This window comes from Hordeum vulgare, chromosome 4H (genome assembly GCF_904849725.1).
Source record: "Hordeum vulgare subsp. vulgare chromosome 4H, MorexV3_pseudomolecules_assembly, whole genome shotgun sequence".
NCBI classification, from domain to species: Eukaryota; Viridiplantae; Streptophyta; class Magnoliopsida; order Poales; family Poaceae; genus Hordeum; species Hordeum vulgare.
Window position 1 is genome coordinate 20,912,699 of NC_058521.1, and position 19,258 is coordinate 20,931,956.

The following is a 19,258-nucleotide window of genomic DNA, read 5'->3' on the forward strand; positions in this document are numbered from 1 at the left end:
CGACAATATAATACATTCAGATCTGAAATCATGGCACTCGGGCCCTAGTGACAAGCATTAAGCATGGCAAAGTAGTAGCAACATCAATCTGAGAACATAGTGGATACTAGGGATCAATCCCCGTCAAAACTAACTCGATTACATGATAGATCTCATCCAACCCATCACCATGAAGAGCATCATGGAATTGGCGATGAAGGAAGGTTGGTGAGGACGACGGCGACGATCTCCCCTCTCCGGAGCCCAGAACGGACTCCAGATCTGCCCTCCAGATGAAGAACGGGAGGTGGCGGTGCCTCCGTATCGTAAAACGCGATGAACTCTTCTCCTTGATTTTTTCCGGGCGAAGCGGATTAAATAGAGCTGGATTTGGAGGCGATGGAGTTTTGTGGGGCCCACAAGCCTGCCAGGCGCGGTCGGGGGGCGCCTGGTGGGCTTGTGGGCTCCACGGTCCACTTCCTCCGCTGATTCTTGCGCCAGTATTTTTTATATATTCCACAAAAATTCTCTGTAAATTTTTAGGTCATTCCGAGAACTTTTATTTCTGTGCAAAAACAACACCATGGCAATTCTGGTGAAAACAACGTTAGTCCGGGTTAGTTCCAGTCAAATCATGCAAATTAGAGACCAAAACAAGAGCAAAAGAGTTTGGAAAAGTAGATACGATGGAGACGTATCATGGCACTTCTCCCAATTCAAGACAAGGTTGGTATCTTTACATCTCTGCAAAAATCGATCAAGATTGGTGAGGCAATCATCAAAAGAAGACCCATAAACGGAGAAGTCATCCATGAAAACCTCAACAATCTTTTCACAAAAGTCAGAGAATATAGCTATCATACATCTTTGAAAGGTAGTAGGTGCATTACATAAGCCAAAAGGCATACGTCTATAAGCAAAGGTACTGAAAGGGCACGTAAAAGTGGTTTTCTCCTGATCAGATTGTGCAACACGTATTTGGGAGAAACCATAATAACCATCTATAAAGCATAAGTGTGTGCGTTTAGACAATCTTTCTAGCATTTGGTCAACAAAAGACAAAGGGTAATGATCTTTCCTAGTGGCTTTATTCAATTTCCTAAAATCAATTACCATCCTATAGCCAGTAATAATCCTGTGTGGGATCAATTCATCTTTATCATTAGGGACAACGGTAATACCTCCTTTCTTAGGGACGCAATGCACCGGACTTACCCAATCACTATGAGCAACAAGATAGATAATACCTGCTTCCAGGAGCTTTAGTATTTGTTTTCTTACTACCTCTTTCATCTTAGGAGTTAATCTCCGTTGATGATCGGCAACTAGTTTGGAATCAGGATCGGTTTTAATTTTGTGCTAGCATAGAGTGGGACTAATGCCCTTAAGATCATCAAGAGTATATCCAATAGCAGCGCGGTGCTTCCTGAGAGTTTTCAATAATTTCTTTTCTTCATGCTCTGAAAGGCTAGCACTAATAATAACAGGATATATCTCTTTTTCATCAAGATAAGCATACTTAAGAGTATCAGGTAACTGTTTAAGCTCAAACACGGGATCACCCTTTGGTGGGGGTGGATCTCCAAGAAGTTCAACAGACAAGAAGTGTCAAACATGGTGCGATTATCATGAGAAAGCCGAGCATAAAAGTTCTGAATAATAATTTCTCTCGAGAGCTCATGGTTGGGGCATGAATATAACATTGACTTAAGCCTCCCCCAAGCTTGAGCGATAACTTCTCTATCACGAGGCCAAAAATTATAGATATAATTCCGATCACGATGTACCAAATGCATAGGATAAAACTTTTGATGAAATTGCAATGTCATCGGTTGTAGTTCCATGATCCAGTATCATCACATAGCCTATACCATGTCAATGATTTATCCCTCAAAGATAAGGGAAAGACCTTCTTCTTGACCTCATCCTCAGGCAAACCTGCAAGCTTAAATAAACGACAAACTTCATCTACATAGATTATTTGCAAGTCGGGATGTGATGTTCCATCTAGTGTAAAAGGATTAGCCAACACTTTCTCTAGCATACCCAAAGGAATTTCATAACAAATATTTTCAGTAGGTGCAGCAGGTTGAGGAGGAACTCCTTGTGCTTCCGTTCGAGGTGAAGATACCCCGAACAAGCTCCTCAAAGGATTAGTTTCTATAGTGACAAGTGACAATAAATTTCAGCACACTATATAAATGTTCCCTTACCAAATTCCACTTACCAAAGGCGCTTCACTCCCCGGCAACGGCGCCAGAAAAGAGTCTTGATGACCCACAAGTGTAGGGGATTTATGGTAGTCCTTTCGATAAGTAAGAGTGTCGAACCCAACGAGGAGCAGAAGGAATTGACAAGTGGTTTTCAGCAAGGTATTCTCTGCAAGCACTGAAATTATCGGTAACAGATAGTTGTGTGATAAGATAATTCGTAGAGAGTAGCAAGTAACAATAGTAGCAAAGGTGCAGCAAGATGGCCCAATCCCTTTTGTAGCAAGGGACAAGCCTGGATAAACTCTTATATGAGGTAAAGCGCTCCCGAGGACACATAGGAATTTCTGTCAAGCTAGTTTTCAGCATGTTCATATGACTCGCATTCGCTACTTTGATAGTTTGATATGTGGGTGGACCGGTGCTTGGGTGCTGCCCTTACTTGGACAAACATCCCACTTATGATTAACCCCTCTCGCAAGCATCTGCAACTATGAAAGAAGAATTAAGACTAAGTCTAACCATAACATTAAACTAGTGGATCCAAATCAGCCCTTTACGAAGCAACACATAAACGAGGGTTTAAGCTTCTGTCACTCTAGCAACCCATCATCTACTTATTACTTCCCAATGCCTTCCTCAAGGCCCAAATAATGGTGAAGTTTTATGTAGTCGACGTTCACATAACACCACTAGAGGAAAGACAACATACAACGCATCAAAATATCGAACGAATACCAAATTCACATGACTACTTATAGCAAGACTTATCCCATGTCCTCAGGAACAAAAGTGACTACTCACAAAGCATAATTATGTTCATGACCAGGGAGGTATTGAATAGCATTAAGGATCTGAACCTATGATCTTCCACCGAGTAATCCAACTAGCATCAACTACAAAGAGTAATTAACACTACTAGCAACCTTACAAGTACCAATCGGAGTCGCGAGACGGAGATTGGTTACAAGAGATGAACTAGGGTTTGGAGATGAGGTGGTGCTGATGAAGATGTTGATGGAGATGAGTCCCCTCCGATGAGAGGAGTGTTGGTGATGACGATGGCGACGATTTCCCCTTCCGGGAGGGAAGTTTCCCCGGCAGGACGGCCCTGCCGGAGCTCTAGATTGGTTCTGCTCAAGGACCGCCTCGTGGCGGCGGCGATTCCTCCCGAAAGCCTCCTCCTGATTTTTTTCTGGAACGAAACCCTCCTTATAGCAAAAGATGGGAGCCGGAGGGGCAACAGGGGGCCCACAAGCCACACAGGCGCGACCAGGGGGGGTAGGCCGCGCCTGACAGGCTTGTGGCCTCCTGGTGGCTCCCCTCCGGTACTTCTTCCGCCCAGTATTTTTTATACAATCCAAGATAATTCCTTGTTGATTTTGACGGCTTTTGGAGTTGCGCAAAATAGGTATCTCAAACTTGCTCCTTTTTCAGACCAGAATTCCAGCTGCCGGCATTCTCCCTCTTCATGTAAGCCTTATAAAATAAGAGAGAAAAGGCATAAGTATTGTACCGTAAAGTGTAATAACAGCCCATAAAGCGATAAATATCAACATAAAAGCATGATGCAAAATGGATGTATTGCCCCCTTAAAAGGAATAGGATCATAACCCAAAAGGATAAGATCGAGATCCCTAAAAAAGGGGATAGTGATCGTGGGGAAGGAAATGAGGGATTTCCTTCCTCCCCCTTGACCAACGACTCTAGGGGATTGGAGAGCAAGACACCAGCCCCTCCCACGCTTATATAAAGGTGGGGAGGCGCAAGAGGGCTGGGAACTCTCCCACAACGCAGCCCTGTCTCTCCCATAGATCAGTTTTCTCCACTAGATCAGTTTCAGTATTGCTTGGCGAAGCCCTGCCAGAAGAGCTCCACCATCACCTCGGCCACGCCGTCGTGCTATCGTAGAACTCATCTACCTCTCCACCCCTCTTGATGGATCATGGAGGTGGAGAACGTCATTGAGCTGTACGTGTGTTGAACATGGAGGTGTCTTCCATTCATCACCAAATCGGGACGGATTGTGATGAGATCGCGGGATGGATCATGATCGGATCACGAAGACGTTCGACTACATAAACCGCGTTATATACAATTCTGCTTAGCGATCTACAATGGTATGTAGATGCACTCCCCCTCTCGTAGATGTTAGTCTCCATAGATTGATCTTCGTGAGCGTAGGAATTTTTTTGCTTCCCATGCGACGTTCCCCAACATCCTCCCCCAAGATTGAGGGAGATTCTCTTCTTTAATTTGAGCAAAGTTAAATATTTCCTCTAAGTCAACTTGTTTTTTATGAGCAGGAAAATAATTTTAAGAAAAGTGCTGGAACTTATATTGGGGACTACGCATGAAGCTAGGAGCAAGAGAAAGGAACCATTCCTTGGCCTCGCCTTTCAGCAAGAAAGGGAAGAGCTTAAGGATATAATAGTATCGTATCTTTTCAACATTGGTAAACAAGGGAGCAAAATCATTTAGTTACATAAGGTGTTTTACCATAGTTTCATTTTCATAGTCATGGAAAGGATCACATTCCACTATAGGAATCAGTTCAGGGTCTACAGCAAATTCATAATCTTTATAAGTAACAAGTATAGGAGAAGTAGCAAATTTAGGATCATGTTTCATTTTCTCCATCATAGTTTTTCCTTTTAGTTTGCCTAGTAGTTTCTTCAAATCATCTGTGTCATTACAAGTAAGAAAGTCCCTAGCTACTTCACCATCCATGACATAACCTTCAGGTACATAAGGAAATTCATATCTATTAGGTGGACGGGGTGTTGCAAGTAATTCAAAGTCTTCATCAGTTTCATCATTTTTAAGTTCACTAGCTCTAGCAATATGAGCATCAAGTAATTATCCAAGTGGCACAGTTTCTGTTTCATCATGTGTAGCAATAGTATCATCATTAATTTCGGAAGTAGCATCATCAAATTCATGTGGCATATCAGGTCGAGCAACAGGTGGCGGTGTAACAAGCCGATTCAAATAGTAGGTGAATCAAAAGCAGAGCTAGATAACAGTTCCTTACCTCCTCTCATGTGAGAGGGGATGATCTCGGTTCTATTATCTTTCATATTCATCATAATAGCAATTAAATATTCTCAAGTCAACATAATAAATAGAGCTATGCTCCCCAACAACGGCATGAGAAAAGAGTCTTGATAACCCACAAGTGTAGGGGGGCGCGACAGCCTTCACGGGTAGTATTTCACCCTAATTTATTGATTCGACACAAGGGGAGCCAAAGAATATTTATTGGCTGTAACAGTTGAGTTTTTAATTCAACCGCACTTGGAATATCCTTGTGCAACAAATATTTAGTAGCACAACAAATGATAGTAGTAATAGTAAGAGTGATGACAACAATTTTGGTAATAGTAGTACAAGTAGCAATTTAGTAGTAGGTGCGACAGTATCGGCAAAAGTAGTAACTTAGCAATATCCAATATATGTAACGCGTAGGTACGCGGATCAGCAGTGAATAATGATTTAGATGACATTGATCATATAACAGTTACACACAAGGGCGACACAGAACTAGCTCCAATTTATCAATATAATGTAGGCATGTATTCCCTATATAGTCATACGTGCTTGCGATAAGAACTTGCATGGCATCTTTTGTCCTACCCTCCCGTGGCAGCGGGGTCCTATTAGAAACATAGGGATATTAAGACCACCTTTCAATAGAGAACCGGAACAAAGCATTAACACATAGTGAATACATGAACTCCTCAAACTACGACAATCACCGAAAAGAAGCCCAATTATTGTCACATCGGAGTATGCGGATCAAGACACATAATAGGTAACTACAACTTGCAAGATATATAGGATCCAAATCACTCTCATATTCATGAAAACATAATAGGTTCAGATCTGAAATCATAGCACTCGGGCCCTAGTGAAAAGCATTAAGCATAGCAAAGTCATAGTAACATCAATCTCAAAACATAGTGGATACTAGGGATCAAGCCCTATCAAACTTAATTCGATTACATGATAAATCTCATCCAATTCCACTGATATCCAACAAGCCTACAAAGTAATTACTCACTCCAAGTGGTGAGCATCATGGTGGTGTTGATGGAGAAGGGTTTGTGATGACGACGGCGACGAACCCCCCTCTCCGGAGCCCCAAGCGTTCTCCATATCAGCCCTCCGGAGGAAGTACATGAGGTGGCGGTGGCTCCGTCTCATAAAACGCGATGAAAACTTCTCTCCTATTTTTCTGAGTGAATATGAATTGACAAGACTGGAATTAGGGTCCAAGGAACCTCGAGGGCCCCACAAGCTATCTGGCCGCGACCTTCGAGGGGGGGCTGATATCTTGTGGCCCCATGGCACTTCCCCTCCATCAGGTCTTCGCTCCATAAATCCTTATAAGTTAAAAAAAATCACAAAAAGTTTCGTCCGATTCCGAGAAGTTTTATTTTTGCACAAAAATAACACCAAGGTAGTTCTGCTAAAAACAACGTCAGTCCGGGTTAGTTCCATTCAAATCATGCAAATTAGAGGCCAAAATCAGAGCAAAAGTGTTTGGAAAAGTAGATACCTTGGAGACGTATCAAGGGGCAGATGAATAGGAATAAGCTCTGTGAGCTTAAGTTAGTCCTTAGAGGAAACTAGCAGTGTCGAGAGGGGCAGACAGATACATGTGAAGTTGCCACTTCTCTTTCGTGTATTTGGTATACTATGTTTAGTTTGTGAAGCTGGTACTATCTTTTGTGAATTTCTAACAAGTTTAGTTTGTGAAGATGGTAGGATCTTTTGTGAATTGCTGACACGTTTAGTTTGTGAAGTCGGTGTATTTTTTTATTAGCTAAATATGACATTGTCATCGTGCAACACTGTCCAATGCCATATGTAATTAAAATACTGCTAGTGTTGTCTCCAACGCCACCACTAAATTCTAATGGTGGCGCCATATTGGTGGCGTAGGGTGTCTACACGGGCAAGGCCATTTTGCCACGCCATAGCTAGGCTTTTCTGCACTAGTGTGAGTTTGTGATGTTGAAACCAGTTTAATTCACCCTATTTTGGATAGTTTGTGATGGAACTATGTAAGTTATCTAACTATGGTTGTGATCAAGACTTTTATGCACGAGGATGCCATGTAGATTACGATGATGATTATGTTGTTTATGATCTTCTAGTTATAATGATGATGATGGTGACATTTAGACTTTCATGCATAAGGCTGCCATTTACACTATGATGATGATGATCTTTTTTATGATATTCTACTTATGATGATGATGAGACTGTCATTTAGGGTGGCTCGGCGTCGACCAATCCCTAAATGAAGCAACTAGGTCACTTAGGGTGGCTCGGCGTCGACCAACCCCTAAATGAAGCAATTGGGTCACTTAGGGTGGCTCGACGTCGACCAACCCCTAAATGAATCAACTGGGTCACTTAGGGTGGATAGGCGTCGACCAACCCCTAAATGAATCAACTGGATCACTTAGGGTGGCTCGACGTTGACCAACCCCTAAATGCAACAACTAGGGCTTCAAACACAAATTTCACCACACACAACTCATCACAAACCAAAATGGAATAACACTACAAACATACCTTAGTTCAACAAATTCAAACTTAACACATTACAAGCCATAGTTCAATGCTACAAAAGTAACTTAGTTCAACAAATTCAAACTTAACACATTACAAGACATAGTTGAAAGCTAGTAACTGAAGACAATGACCCACATGGTCATATGAGAACACAAATTATTTTTCATCACAATTACACTTGATCTCCGTCATCTTCGTCTTGTTATTTTCACCTGCTTTCTTCAGGTGAGCAACACAACACTTCAGAATACTCTTCACAATGCTCAACTTCTCCTTCTCTTTAATGAACTCAGCAATGTTCAACCCAACTTCTCTTTCTCTTTCTCCAGGTCAATCCAGCAAAACTTCAGAGTCCTGTTACCAATGCTCATCTTTTCCTTCTCTTTAAGATGATTGTGTTAATGCAATTGTTGTTGAAAATATGCCCTAGAGGCAATAATAAAATAGCTATTATTATATTTCCTTCTTCAAGATAATCGTTTATTATCCACGCTAGAACTGTATTGATTGGAAACTAAAATGCATGTGTGGGTACATAGAGAACACAGTGTCCCTAGTAAGCCTCTAATGGACTAGCTCGTTGATCAAAGATGGTCAAGGTTTCCTGACCATGGACATGAGTTGTCATTTGATAATGGGATCACATCATTAGGAGAATGATGTAATGGACAAGACCCAAACTATAAACGTAGCATATGACCGTGTCAGTTTACTGCTACTATTTTCTGCATGTCAAAGTATCTGTTCCTATGACCGTGAGATCATGCAACTCGTGGACATCGAAGGAATGCTTTGTGTGTATCAAATGTCACAATGTAAATGGGTGACTATAAAGGTGCTCTACACGTATCTCTGAGGGTGTCTGTTGGGTTGGCATGGATCGAGACTGGGATTTGTCACTCCGTGTGATGGAGAGGTATCTCTGGGCCCACTCGGTAATACAACATCACAATAAGCTTGCAATCAATGTGACTAAGGGGTTAGTAACGGGATCTTGTATTCCGGAACGAGTAAATAGACTTGTCGGTAACGAGGTTGACCTTGGTATGGAGATACCGACGATCGAATCTCGGGCAAGTAACATACCGAAGGACAAAAGGAACAACATATGGGATTGATTGAATCCTTGACATTGAGGATCAACCGATGAAAGATCTTCGTAGAATATGTAGGAACTAATATGGACATCCAGGTCCCGTTATTGGTTATTGACCGGAGAGTGTCTCGGTCATGTCTGCATAGTTCTTGAACCCGCAGGGTCTACACACTTAAGGTTCGATGACGATACAAGCATAATTGAGTCATGGTGTTGGTGACCGAAGATTGTTCGGAGTCCCGGATGAGATCACAGACGTGACGAGGAACTCCGGAATAGTCCGGAGGTGAAGATTGATATATAGGATGAAGGTCATCGGAGTCCGAAAGTGTTCCAAGGCGTACCGAGGGTTTCACGGAGTATCGAAAGTGGTTTCTGGAGGCCCCGACAATTGTTGGGGGGCTCATGGGCCAAGGAGAGGGGGCATTGCAGCCCCTCTCCCCAACCACTTCAGCCGAAGGGGGGTGGGCCTCCTTGGGGCGCAGGCCAGCCCAACTTGGGTGGCAAGGCACCCAACTGGGGGGCACCCTAACCCTAGCCGTCACCCCCTCCTCCCTTGGCCGTCGGCCCCTAGGGGGTAACCCTAGGGCGCCCTCCCATCTCCCTTCCTCGTATATATAGAGAGGTAGAAAGGGGACAACCACACGACAATCTTGCCGCGGTGCTGCCCCTCCTCTCCCTCGCAGTTTCTCTCCTCCATAACCCCTCGGCGAAGCCCTGTCGGGCTGTCACCACCAACACCTCACCACGCCGTCGTGCTCTCGGAGGACTTGGGTTGCTACTTCACCATCACTCACCGGATCGAGGAGGTGAAGGCGTCACCAAGATGTACGTGTGTTGAGCACGGAGGTGTAGTCCGTTCGGCACTTGACCGGGAGATCGCGGGGCGGTTCGTGATTGGATCGCGAAGACGTACCACTACATCAACCGCGTAATTGAACGCTTCCGCTTACTGATCTACAAAGGTACGTAGATCTAATCTCTCCACTCGTAGATGGTCATCACCATGGATAGATCTGTTTGGACGTAGGAATTTTTTTTTCCCATGCAATGTTCCCCAACAACTGCCTTGAGCAACATGAATGAACTTCAGTTGGTCAACAACTGCATTCAATATTTTTGATCTCAACATCCTTTTCCATGATGCTCCAAGCATCCTTTTCCATGCTGCTCTCAGCATCATTCTGGTAATTTACCCGTGACAGATTATCCTGAGAATCCAAGAGGTGATTCATATCTTCAACAAGCTTCTCATAAGTCTCCTGCAACTATTTTTTCTATTGTGTAAGATTGTGCACAGTAGATGAATGTTCCAGGCATGCAATCCTATTGGCATGGTTGCTATCCTCATACATAACTCATAGTTTATGAAGAGCATTCTGCAGATGATGTGGCCATTCCTCATCTACCCAGTGCACTAATCCACAATTATTAACTCCTTGCAATACAAAAAAAAGTTCAAACATGCTGTCATATGTTACAGATTCAGTCAAGTTAAAATTACAGTTAAGGTGCATATTTAATTAGATCAAGTCAACTGACCAAACTAAACAACAATTATTGTGAGCATGTTCATCCCTAACATGAATAGTGACTATGACCAATGAATAGTACCTAAGAACAATGAACAATCCCTATGAACAATGTACAGTAAATGCTAGAACGGAATTGCTATACTGTACAGGAGAGGTAAACTGATAATTTGCAACTAATTTGCTAACAATCAACCTCCTCCTAGTGCTTATCCCCTCGAATGCAACATATTTCTTCACTCGCTTGTCATGCTCATGCTCGCACATCACCCTCAAATCGTCAGCAGCACCAGTGTACAACGGGTCATCGATTGTAGCTGGGATCTAGCAACCCAAAAAAACTGTTTCGAGTTGAGCTGAAGCCACACAAACCCTAAGTCCCAAATGCACAAATCGAAACCCTAAACCTAGTCCTGGTTGAACCAACTGACCTTAATAGGGGAGTCGTAGGAAGAGATAAATTGCACGTGGAGTCATCACTGCTCTCGCCATCGTTCCAAGACACCATGGCGGCTGGCGGTGAGCGGACAGGAGAGGAGGCCGAGGGAGGTTGCGAGTGCTAGAGAGAAACCGAGGAGAGAGCGAGAAGTGTGTAGAGAGAAACCGAGGAGAGAGCGAGAAGTGTGGAGTGGCGCGGTCGGTCTGTCCGACGCGAGCCGACCAAGTCGTTTTCACCAGACGGCGTTTTATGACCAAGTCATAAGTGTTTTATGGCTGTGATATGTACTTAGCAAGTTATAACCAAGTTTATTCAAGACTTCTTATGACCAAGTTTGCCCAAGTACATATCACAGCCATAAAACACTTATGACGAAGCATCAAACTTGAACCTTACACATACATAGTAGGACGGACGAGAAGAACACAACAACACAGCACAAGTACGTAACCAAACCGTGCCACACAACCTTCCTTTACCCTAGACTGATAACTGATCCTACAGGCCAACCTTTGCTTCTTTCTTTCTGCATTCACTTAACACTCTACCACAGCCTGCTGCAACCGCGCCGCATCTTCCCCGCAAGTCATCACCGTCGTTCGCTCATGGTTCTTTCGAAATGAAGCTGAAAGGGAAAACAAAACTCTTCAGCAAAAGGCCACACTCCCCATCCGCAATTCCCAAAACCGAAAGTTCTTTTAAAGACAAGGTCATACATGGAACAAGGTCTATAGTACAGAAACTGAATCAGCCATGTTTGTTGCTCTTCTAGTCTGCTGAATTAAAATAAAAACTGTATGAAAAATAGTCCGTGGGACCCTGAGAAAACTTCTTAATTTTCTCTGGGTCCCACATACTGTTTTTCGTACAGTTCTTAATTTTCAGCTGCGGGGTGAAACCCTCATTCAGCATAGTATCCCTAGCCAATGTATTAGGGAAAACTATGATCTTTTTTGTAACAATAATTAATTTGGAAGGCTGCACATTTCAGCTGTGCCTTCCACAGGTACCCTTTTGATGGAGTATGAATCAAGAAAGCAAGGAAAGATAAGCCAGCAGTTGTGACAAAACAAAACACACTGTGCTAGTGTACTACGTTAGAGTTGTTTCACATACCATCTGATGACCATGTGTTGCACTTGCTTCTTCATCACTGCCTCATTGCCGTTGGAGCACAAGCAAGTTCGGCGGTGAGGATGAAGATTGACATACCGGCTTCCCTTAGGTGACGAACATCGCCGTTCATGAGCCTCAACAGGTTTCTAGAAACTAGGAGGCCCAAGCCCTCCTCTGACTGCTCCGTGTTCTCCTCCTCAAACATTTGCGCCATCAGCTCTGCTGGGACTCCTAATCCCCGGTGCTTGATCCTGAAAACATACAGAGACAAAAATAACCATCACTAACGATTCCCAGAAGAAGACTTCAAAACTTCCTTTCCAGAAATTAACAGGCATACTGCACGACCGATGTACCTAAGTTCAAGATCAATAAGGTGAAGATTCTCTCCGATGCTGTTCTTCGTCGCCTGGGCTGAAATCTCGACAGAACCTCCAACAGGAGAGAACTTCACTGAAATAGATAGGAAGTCAGAAAGGATCTGCTGGAGTCGAACACCATCTCCATAGACTAGTTGCTTCATAAATCTCTCTGGCAGGTTGCAAGAGATTCTGATGCCTTTTCCCTGGCAGGCTATCAGTACTTGGCTTACAGCAGCCACCACCACATCTTGCAACACAAATTCAGCCATCTCCAAATCCAAGCAACTAGAACTGTGACCAAAAATGACAGAAAACAATTAAGTTATTTTTAGAAGATGATAACGGTGTACTATTATGCAGATAATACCTCCCAAATATAAAAGTAAGCATGAGCAGTAAGTGAAACCATATATACTGGCTAAATTTTCCGGAAGCAGTACAAATATAATAACAGCAGTTAGTTCAACAAGTTGTGTAAATGTAACCATGTTTGTTTGCTCTTCCATTTTAATCACATAAGTAGGCATATAGGCATGAAAGCAGGTGAAATTAGGACAACGAACAATGACATCAACGTACGAGGTCCGCAAATTGACAAAAAACAGGGACAGCCATAAGTAAACATGAGAATGTAAGAGAACAATTCAGAAGATTTGGTAAGAAGAATACTTCTCCATGATGTTATCTTGATCCAAGTCGGCAAGTATCTTGTTTAGCTGGTGGTGACAATTATCTGAGACATGGATCTGCCTCATCTGTTCTTCATTCAAATCTGTGTTCTTTAGTGCTTTTCTGGAGTAAAGCATGCCTGAGAGAGGATTGTTGATTGCATGTCTCATGTAGGAGAAAGCTTTCAGCCTTCTTAGTGACGCCTGCTCCGAGGCCTGCTGCACCTGCAGTGCTTGTTGCAGCTCATGACTAGGAATATGAATAAAACAGAATACTCCAGTGATGAGACCATCCTCATTTGCCCTGCTGTTCACTGATAGAAGGCACTCAGTGTACTTCCCGCTTCGGTCGAAGAAGCCAAATGGAGCCTTTTCTGTTTCTTCACCGGCTAACGCGCTGTTGATAAGAACACAAAGGCCTACAAATGCATCTTTGTTCTTCAAAAGGCAGGAAGCATTGCTACTGTCAAACACTTCACCAAGAAGCATCTTATCGAGCACTTCCTCTCTGTGCCATCCAGTCAGCTTGGTCATTGCAGCATTCCACTCAGAACACCATCCAAATTCATCAGCACCAAATATAGGAGGAATGAGTGGGTTTGGGTTGTGAACGATCGCCATGTAGTCTCCCTTAACCCGAGTAAACTTGTCCATCACCAACTTATGGACAGTCATATCTTGGGCTACAAAGCACACCCCAACAACATCATCATGAAGGTCCCGGCTGGCACAAGCATTCACAACCAAGATAACAGGGCCATCATCTCTCTTTGGGCCATGAGTCTTCATGTCAAATCGAACTTCTTTCTCTTCTTTGCCTGTTTGATCACGAAATGTTTATTAGAGACCCATGAACAATCGATATTACTAAGTTATCAATCGAAAATTGTGTAAGCAGTTGACGCAATAATAACCAGTTAGCTAGGTTCAACACACAAATTATATATAAAAAAGAAGTAACACAAAGTTGCTGACTAAGGAGGAAGCTAAAGTAGGCGCGGAGGTAAATAGATAAAGAAAACAAATATACAGTATATAACAAGAAATTTGCTCACCCTGCAAAGCTAGATATAGCATCCTTTGGACAACTGGTACAGAAGATTCCTCCACAAGGGTAAGTATGTGCCTTCCTATAGCATCATCAACTCTTAGCCCAGTCAATTCTGCGGCTTTCTGATTCCACCCGTTGACCAATCCATTGCCATCTACTGCCAAGATTGGTACAGTTGCTGTTTCCATTAGACGAACCATTTCACTGGTCACTGCCTGCAATTCAGCAATCCCATCAAGCTTTAGATCACCAATCTGCTCATCTAAACTAGCTTTTCCGGTTGGCTTGGCGACATCATCCAGCGCCCCTCGAAGTATAAGTTGCAATGAATGAATAGCATCCATCTCATAGTCAGACCAAGCCAAGCTCTTCATCTTGACAACTTCAAGGAATGCCTTGAAAGACAACCTAGGGTGCATCCTTCTGCTGTCATCCTGGTCCGATGGATCATTCTTTGCACCTCCCCATCTGATTTCTTCAGCTGTATGTGACCTGAACCAAAAAAGAATATCATTGGAATTGATCTTAGCCACTGCTATTCCACAAACCATATCACCAAGAGCAGAGGCTCCTGGGTAGCCAGCATCATGGAGGCTCTCAGTACTCAGGCCAGTGGAGTCCATGTGAACTTCTGACAGCCACAAGGCAATATGACGTATCTGAGACTCGGTTGGAGCATTACCCAGACGCCATACTTTGTCCCCATACAAAAGAGCAGCACCATCACATTTGATTAGGTCCATGATATTAGGTGTCCCTGATACGATAGTCAGGGGAGAGGCTTCCTTGAACAGCATGTCAGAGAGAATTGTTTGCATCCTCAATATGCTTTTTTCACGTAATTGTTTCTGTACTTCAAACTCCTTGTTCACATGGACAGCAAACACCTGTGCTAAGAACTCACAAGCATACCGCAGTGGAAAAGGGACATATCTGGGGCTCTCATGGTGGCAAACAACAAGGCCCCATAGTATCTTCTTCTTCTGCTGCTGTGCTGGTTGTTCGGACTCGGCCTCGTCATCCTCTTCACTCTCATTAACCACAACAGCCATGACAAGGGATGCAATCGAGTTCATGTTCTCCATATACTGAAGGTGACAGCTGTGTGCTGCCCTGAGTGATGAACCACACAAGCTAATATCAAAGGGGAGTGCCTCATCTTCGATGACCTTTAGGGTTCTTGCGCGGACATCGCAAATCATCCGCACTTTGTTCTTCATGAACAGAAACCTAGCTGCTTGAGGGATATCAGTGGCTGGATAGTGCAGGCCGAGATAAGGCTCAAGGCCAGGCTTTGTGATCTCAGCAAAGACCTCGCCATGGTTATCTTCATGGAACTTGTAAGCCATAACCCTATCATACCCTGTAAGTTCAAAGACTTCCTTGACCACAGTGTTGCATAGCAGCTCCATGCTTCCACCTGGCAGTGCCTGGATCTTGGAGATTGCCTTGGCAGCAAGCTTGTAAGACTGCAAGGCCCCAGCAGCAGTGGCAGGAAATTCTGTGGGGTTTACAGGCTCAAAGTCTACCACCAAACAACCGGTTGCTCGATGAACAATGGCATAGAAAGGCTTGCCTGAGGTCTTGCACTGAACCAGGATAGGATTCAGCAAAGAAACATCAGCAAACCCTAGTGCCTTGTGCAGAGCTGTGGCACCCTGCTCAGTGAAAAGAGACCGTACATTTGTGCCAATGTCAAGCCTTGGGGGATCATCGACACTGGGCACCGCATGGCTGACAGTTGTAAGCATTTCTGGCGCGTTCTCACTGAACGCGATGAGATTGAAGCTCTTCTCATCAAGGGCCAACAAGCAACCAAACGATTGGATCATCTTCCCTCTCTGAATGTGCTGCAAGTAGGCTATGACCTTCTCCGACCGCCCTTCCTGCAGCACAGTTGGAGTGTCCCGCTGGGCTTCGACCAGCTTGGAGTAGTCGAAGGAGTCACTAGATTCTTCAAACTCAGCATTGAGTTCAGCATCAAGGGTTGTTTGTGCTAACATCCTTTCCTGGGTGCTCTGGCGGTTCCTGCTGGAAGAGCTGGTAGCGGGCCTTGAGGAAGACATCTCTTGCCTCAATTACTTGAGCCGCTCTCAGCAGCGGTATCGGCTGTGTGTCACTCCTGCTGGACATCAATAAATGAGAAGCGGAAAACACTAATCAGTAAAATATAAGAGCACGGTAAACCATTAGCAGCTTGCAAAAAAAAACAGAGATGATCATAATGGCTAAATATATTTGCTTAGTGCTACTAAAGATGTGTTTCTTTTCCTGGTTTCAGTAACGTGAACAAATTTTACAGGCAGTAGAATAGAAGAATAAAGATCCATAAAGTACCACATCTCCTGAAAACCCAAAAAGCTTGTAAAGAGACTTCCCACGCTAACCATAGGGAAGGAGCTCGCTAGTTTGTATCTGCTTTGGTGCAACCTATCCTATTCATCACTTGAAGATTTTCAAAGCGATCAGTCGGCTGTGATTTAGCTGGGTCAGGTTCACTCTTCTCAACATTACGGTAACCCGATGATCCTTTTTCCAAACAAAATGTATGGCTTAATAAAAAGCACCTCCTAGTAGTGACCTAAAACGTCTTACAAAAGTTTACAGAGGGAGTAGAATAACAGTTGGAATAATTTCTTATATAGGAGAGTCAATTATCTCATCTGGAGAAAAAGAATGTGGCCATAGTATTGGGAAGGTTAGTTCTGGCCTTTCTGTCGTGTACTTGTATTATTTCTCTTGATGGAGAGGCCGGGGTTATCCCCTTTTAGAAAGAAGAAACTTGCATTATTTCTCTTCTCTCTTTTTTTGTTTTTGCGAAGAGTGTACTTGTATTATTTCAACAATACGGAATACCCCCATGCCAAAATTCAGAAGAAAAAACACTCTAGCAAGGCATGAGCAACCCTTGTTGGTACTTCCAGTAATATGCGTTTTCCGGATCATGGTTCCATTTCACATGCTCTATATTTCTAGCAGGGGTGTAGACTTTGAGTTTTTGTGCTCCCGGCGTCCAAAACCTCCTGGTTTCATAGTGCAAGACTGAAAGCTTAAAAAGTTTCAGAAAAAGGCAAAGGCAACCGAACCTACAACCACAAGATAACATTCAGGAGGAACCTACATGATGAATCGAACAACAAAAAATCAGCACGCCACTACCATCGAGGTATCGATCACCGCAAACAACCAAGCAAACAGATTACGAGGGTCTCTGCCTCGGCAAAGCGCCCTCCGGGATCGACGAACCGCTCGGCGGTTCCTGTCATTCCGGTGACATTTGACATGGCACATGGATGGAGAGAAATCAAGGACCACCCGGCGCTCGGAAAGTCTGTAACTGGAACGAACGCCAGCACCAGAAGACCTCTCTCAGTCCCAAATCAGCTGAGCAGAGAGATGCTCTGCTTTCGCTGGTCAACTAGAAAGGGGATTCTGATTTCTGAATCCCCACACTTGCAACACTACTACTGCGGAGCAGGAACGTGGCTCTCTCAACCTCTCCCCAGCGCCACAAATTCATGCTGTGTGGCAGTACGGCGCTGAGCCCTGATCACCGGAAACAGAGCAGGGACGTCGCCCTCTAACTTCCCGGGATCAAATTAGATTCTGGAATCACCATCACGCGTCCAGAGTCAACAGGGAAGAAACCTCTACATCCAAGTTCCAAGCATACATACACGCAGGCGGAAGATGGGAGGAGGTTAGAGGGGAGGGTACCTGCTGCCCGGCGCCGGCGGCAATGGAGAGGTGGCGGGGCCGTGGTGGAGGGGAGGAGTGGGCTGGTGGAGTGGGCGGGGAGTGAGGCCCGTGGCCGTGGATGGTGGACGTGAAGCAAATAAATACTGGTAGTGGCGGCGTGGCGTGGCGCGCCGACCCTTGCTCCGCCCATGACCGGCGCCGATGGGAGAGCGACGGGACCTGTCGACGATTAATTGCCCGCAGCCTTTCCGTCTCGACTTGATTAAACTAACTTCACCTGCCTCCCATCGGCGGTTAACCCGTTGTGGGACTGCAGATGGTACGCGAGATCGTTCATATCATAAGTGAATACGGTAACACTGAAAAGTCTGATCTTGACACCAACGTCCGTCACGTGTCTCCGGCATCATTACATTAGCCATCCGAAAAAAATGATGGATCACCTTTTCACTCGAACTTGACGCGACTCCATCGCTGATATGCAGTTTTACGGACCTCCAAGGCGGCTCACCAAAAGTTAAGCCATTGCCAATGAACGAATCAGACCGATGCAACATCCCGAACACGTCATCGAACTTTAGATCTGGCACCCCACCACGACTAAGACGTTGAAGGAGAAAATCATACCTGCCATCCACGAACCACGAACCCAGCACATGTCCCGTCTTCCAGATGTCCTCCATCTAGACTACAATCTGCATCTACTCCTCGACTACCTATCAAGCTCCACGCCGACGTCGGAGAAAACACCGTTGCAATGGCGGAGTCCGAGGACACAGGTCCTCCACGAGGACGCCATCGCCATCACGCCATCCTTGCGTGGACATACTGGTTTCCAAATCCATCCCGAACCATAGGTCCGATGGCCTCGTCGGGGAAGGATCCGAAGAATCTTTATTCAACGCCGTCATCGTCACCGCCGAAGCCAAAACGATGAACAACCTAAAACCTAGACCACGAGGGATTAAAAACGATCCACACTCGTGAATCCGGTGACCCCCTGGTCGTGGGCGGAGGGGAGCCGCCGGAGAACGGTGCTGAAAGATTGGCCTCTCCTGACAGCGGCTAGGGTTCGAGGCTTCCAGCCGCCAGGGAGGAGAGGAAAACAGTATATGTCACGAAAAGTTTATACCAACTGTAACGAGCTTCTCAATCTGTGCTACTCTCCAAGCATATACACTCAGGCTTCATGTGGGTGTCAAAATCGGCAGATCTCGGGTAGGGGGTCCCGAGCTATGGAAATTGGATCAATGGGTAACAGGAAACATGGGGACAGTATTTACCCAGGTTCGGGCCCTCTCGAAGAGGTAAAATCCTACGCCCTCCTCGATTATATTGATGAATGTATGATGATTACACAGTCGATTTACCACGAGATCAGTTAGACTAAACCCTAGATAATGGTTATGTCGATGTCCTCTACGAACCAAAACCCTTTGATTTATATAGACACCAGGGATTCCTAGGGTTACATATGGTGGGTTACATCCAAGAATAAACATGCTGATATCATCATCTTG

The 19,258-nt window shown here is 44.5% G+C and overlaps 1 protein-coding gene across 2 annotated transcripts; it reads right to left on the reverse strand.

Moving 5' to 3' along the window:
* Window positions 1-11,127: 11,127 nt before the first annotated feature.
* On the reverse strand, window positions 11,128-17,916 carry LOC123447547 (phytochrome A type 3). 2 transcript variants are annotated; one of them, XM_045124155.1, is made up of 6 exons: window positions 17,757-17,916; window positions 14,044-16,161; window positions 12,990-13,806; window positions 12,315-12,611; window positions 11,959-12,209; window positions 11,128-11,467 (listed from the first exon to the last, which is right to left on the reverse strand). In XM_045124155.1, exons 2-5 carry the CDS (start codon window positions 16,103-16,105, stop codon window positions 11,993-11,995), a joined length of 3,393 nt encoding a protein of 1,130 aa, XP_044980090.1. In that variant the 5' UTR covers window positions 16,106-16,161; window positions 17,757-17,916; the 3' UTR covers window positions 11,128-11,467; window positions 11,959-11,992. The 2 variants fall into 2 exon arrangements, with proteins under 2 accessions (XP_044980090.1, XP_044980088.1); XM_045124153.1 differs by having other exon boundaries at window positions 14,044-16,164.
* Between the last annotated feature and the right edge of the window lie 1,342 nt (window positions 17,917-19,258).

What these genes read in the sequence shown, in the direction of transcription:
- LOC123447547 (XM_045124155.1), bottom strand. Translation starts at nt 16,105, where the DNA reads ATGTCTTCCTCAAGGCCCGCTACCAGCTCTTCCAGCAGGAACCGCCAG. An exon ending in GCTATATCTAGCTTTGCAGG is followed by an intron (nt 13,807 to 14,043) that starts GTGAGCAAATTT and finishes GTGATCAAACAG; the next exon opens with GCAAAGAAGAGAAAGAAGTT. An exon ending in CTTATTGATCTTGAACTTAG is followed by an intron (nt 12,210 to 12,314) that starts GTACATCGGTCG and finishes GTATGTTTTCAG; the next exon opens with GATCAAGCACCGGGGATTAG.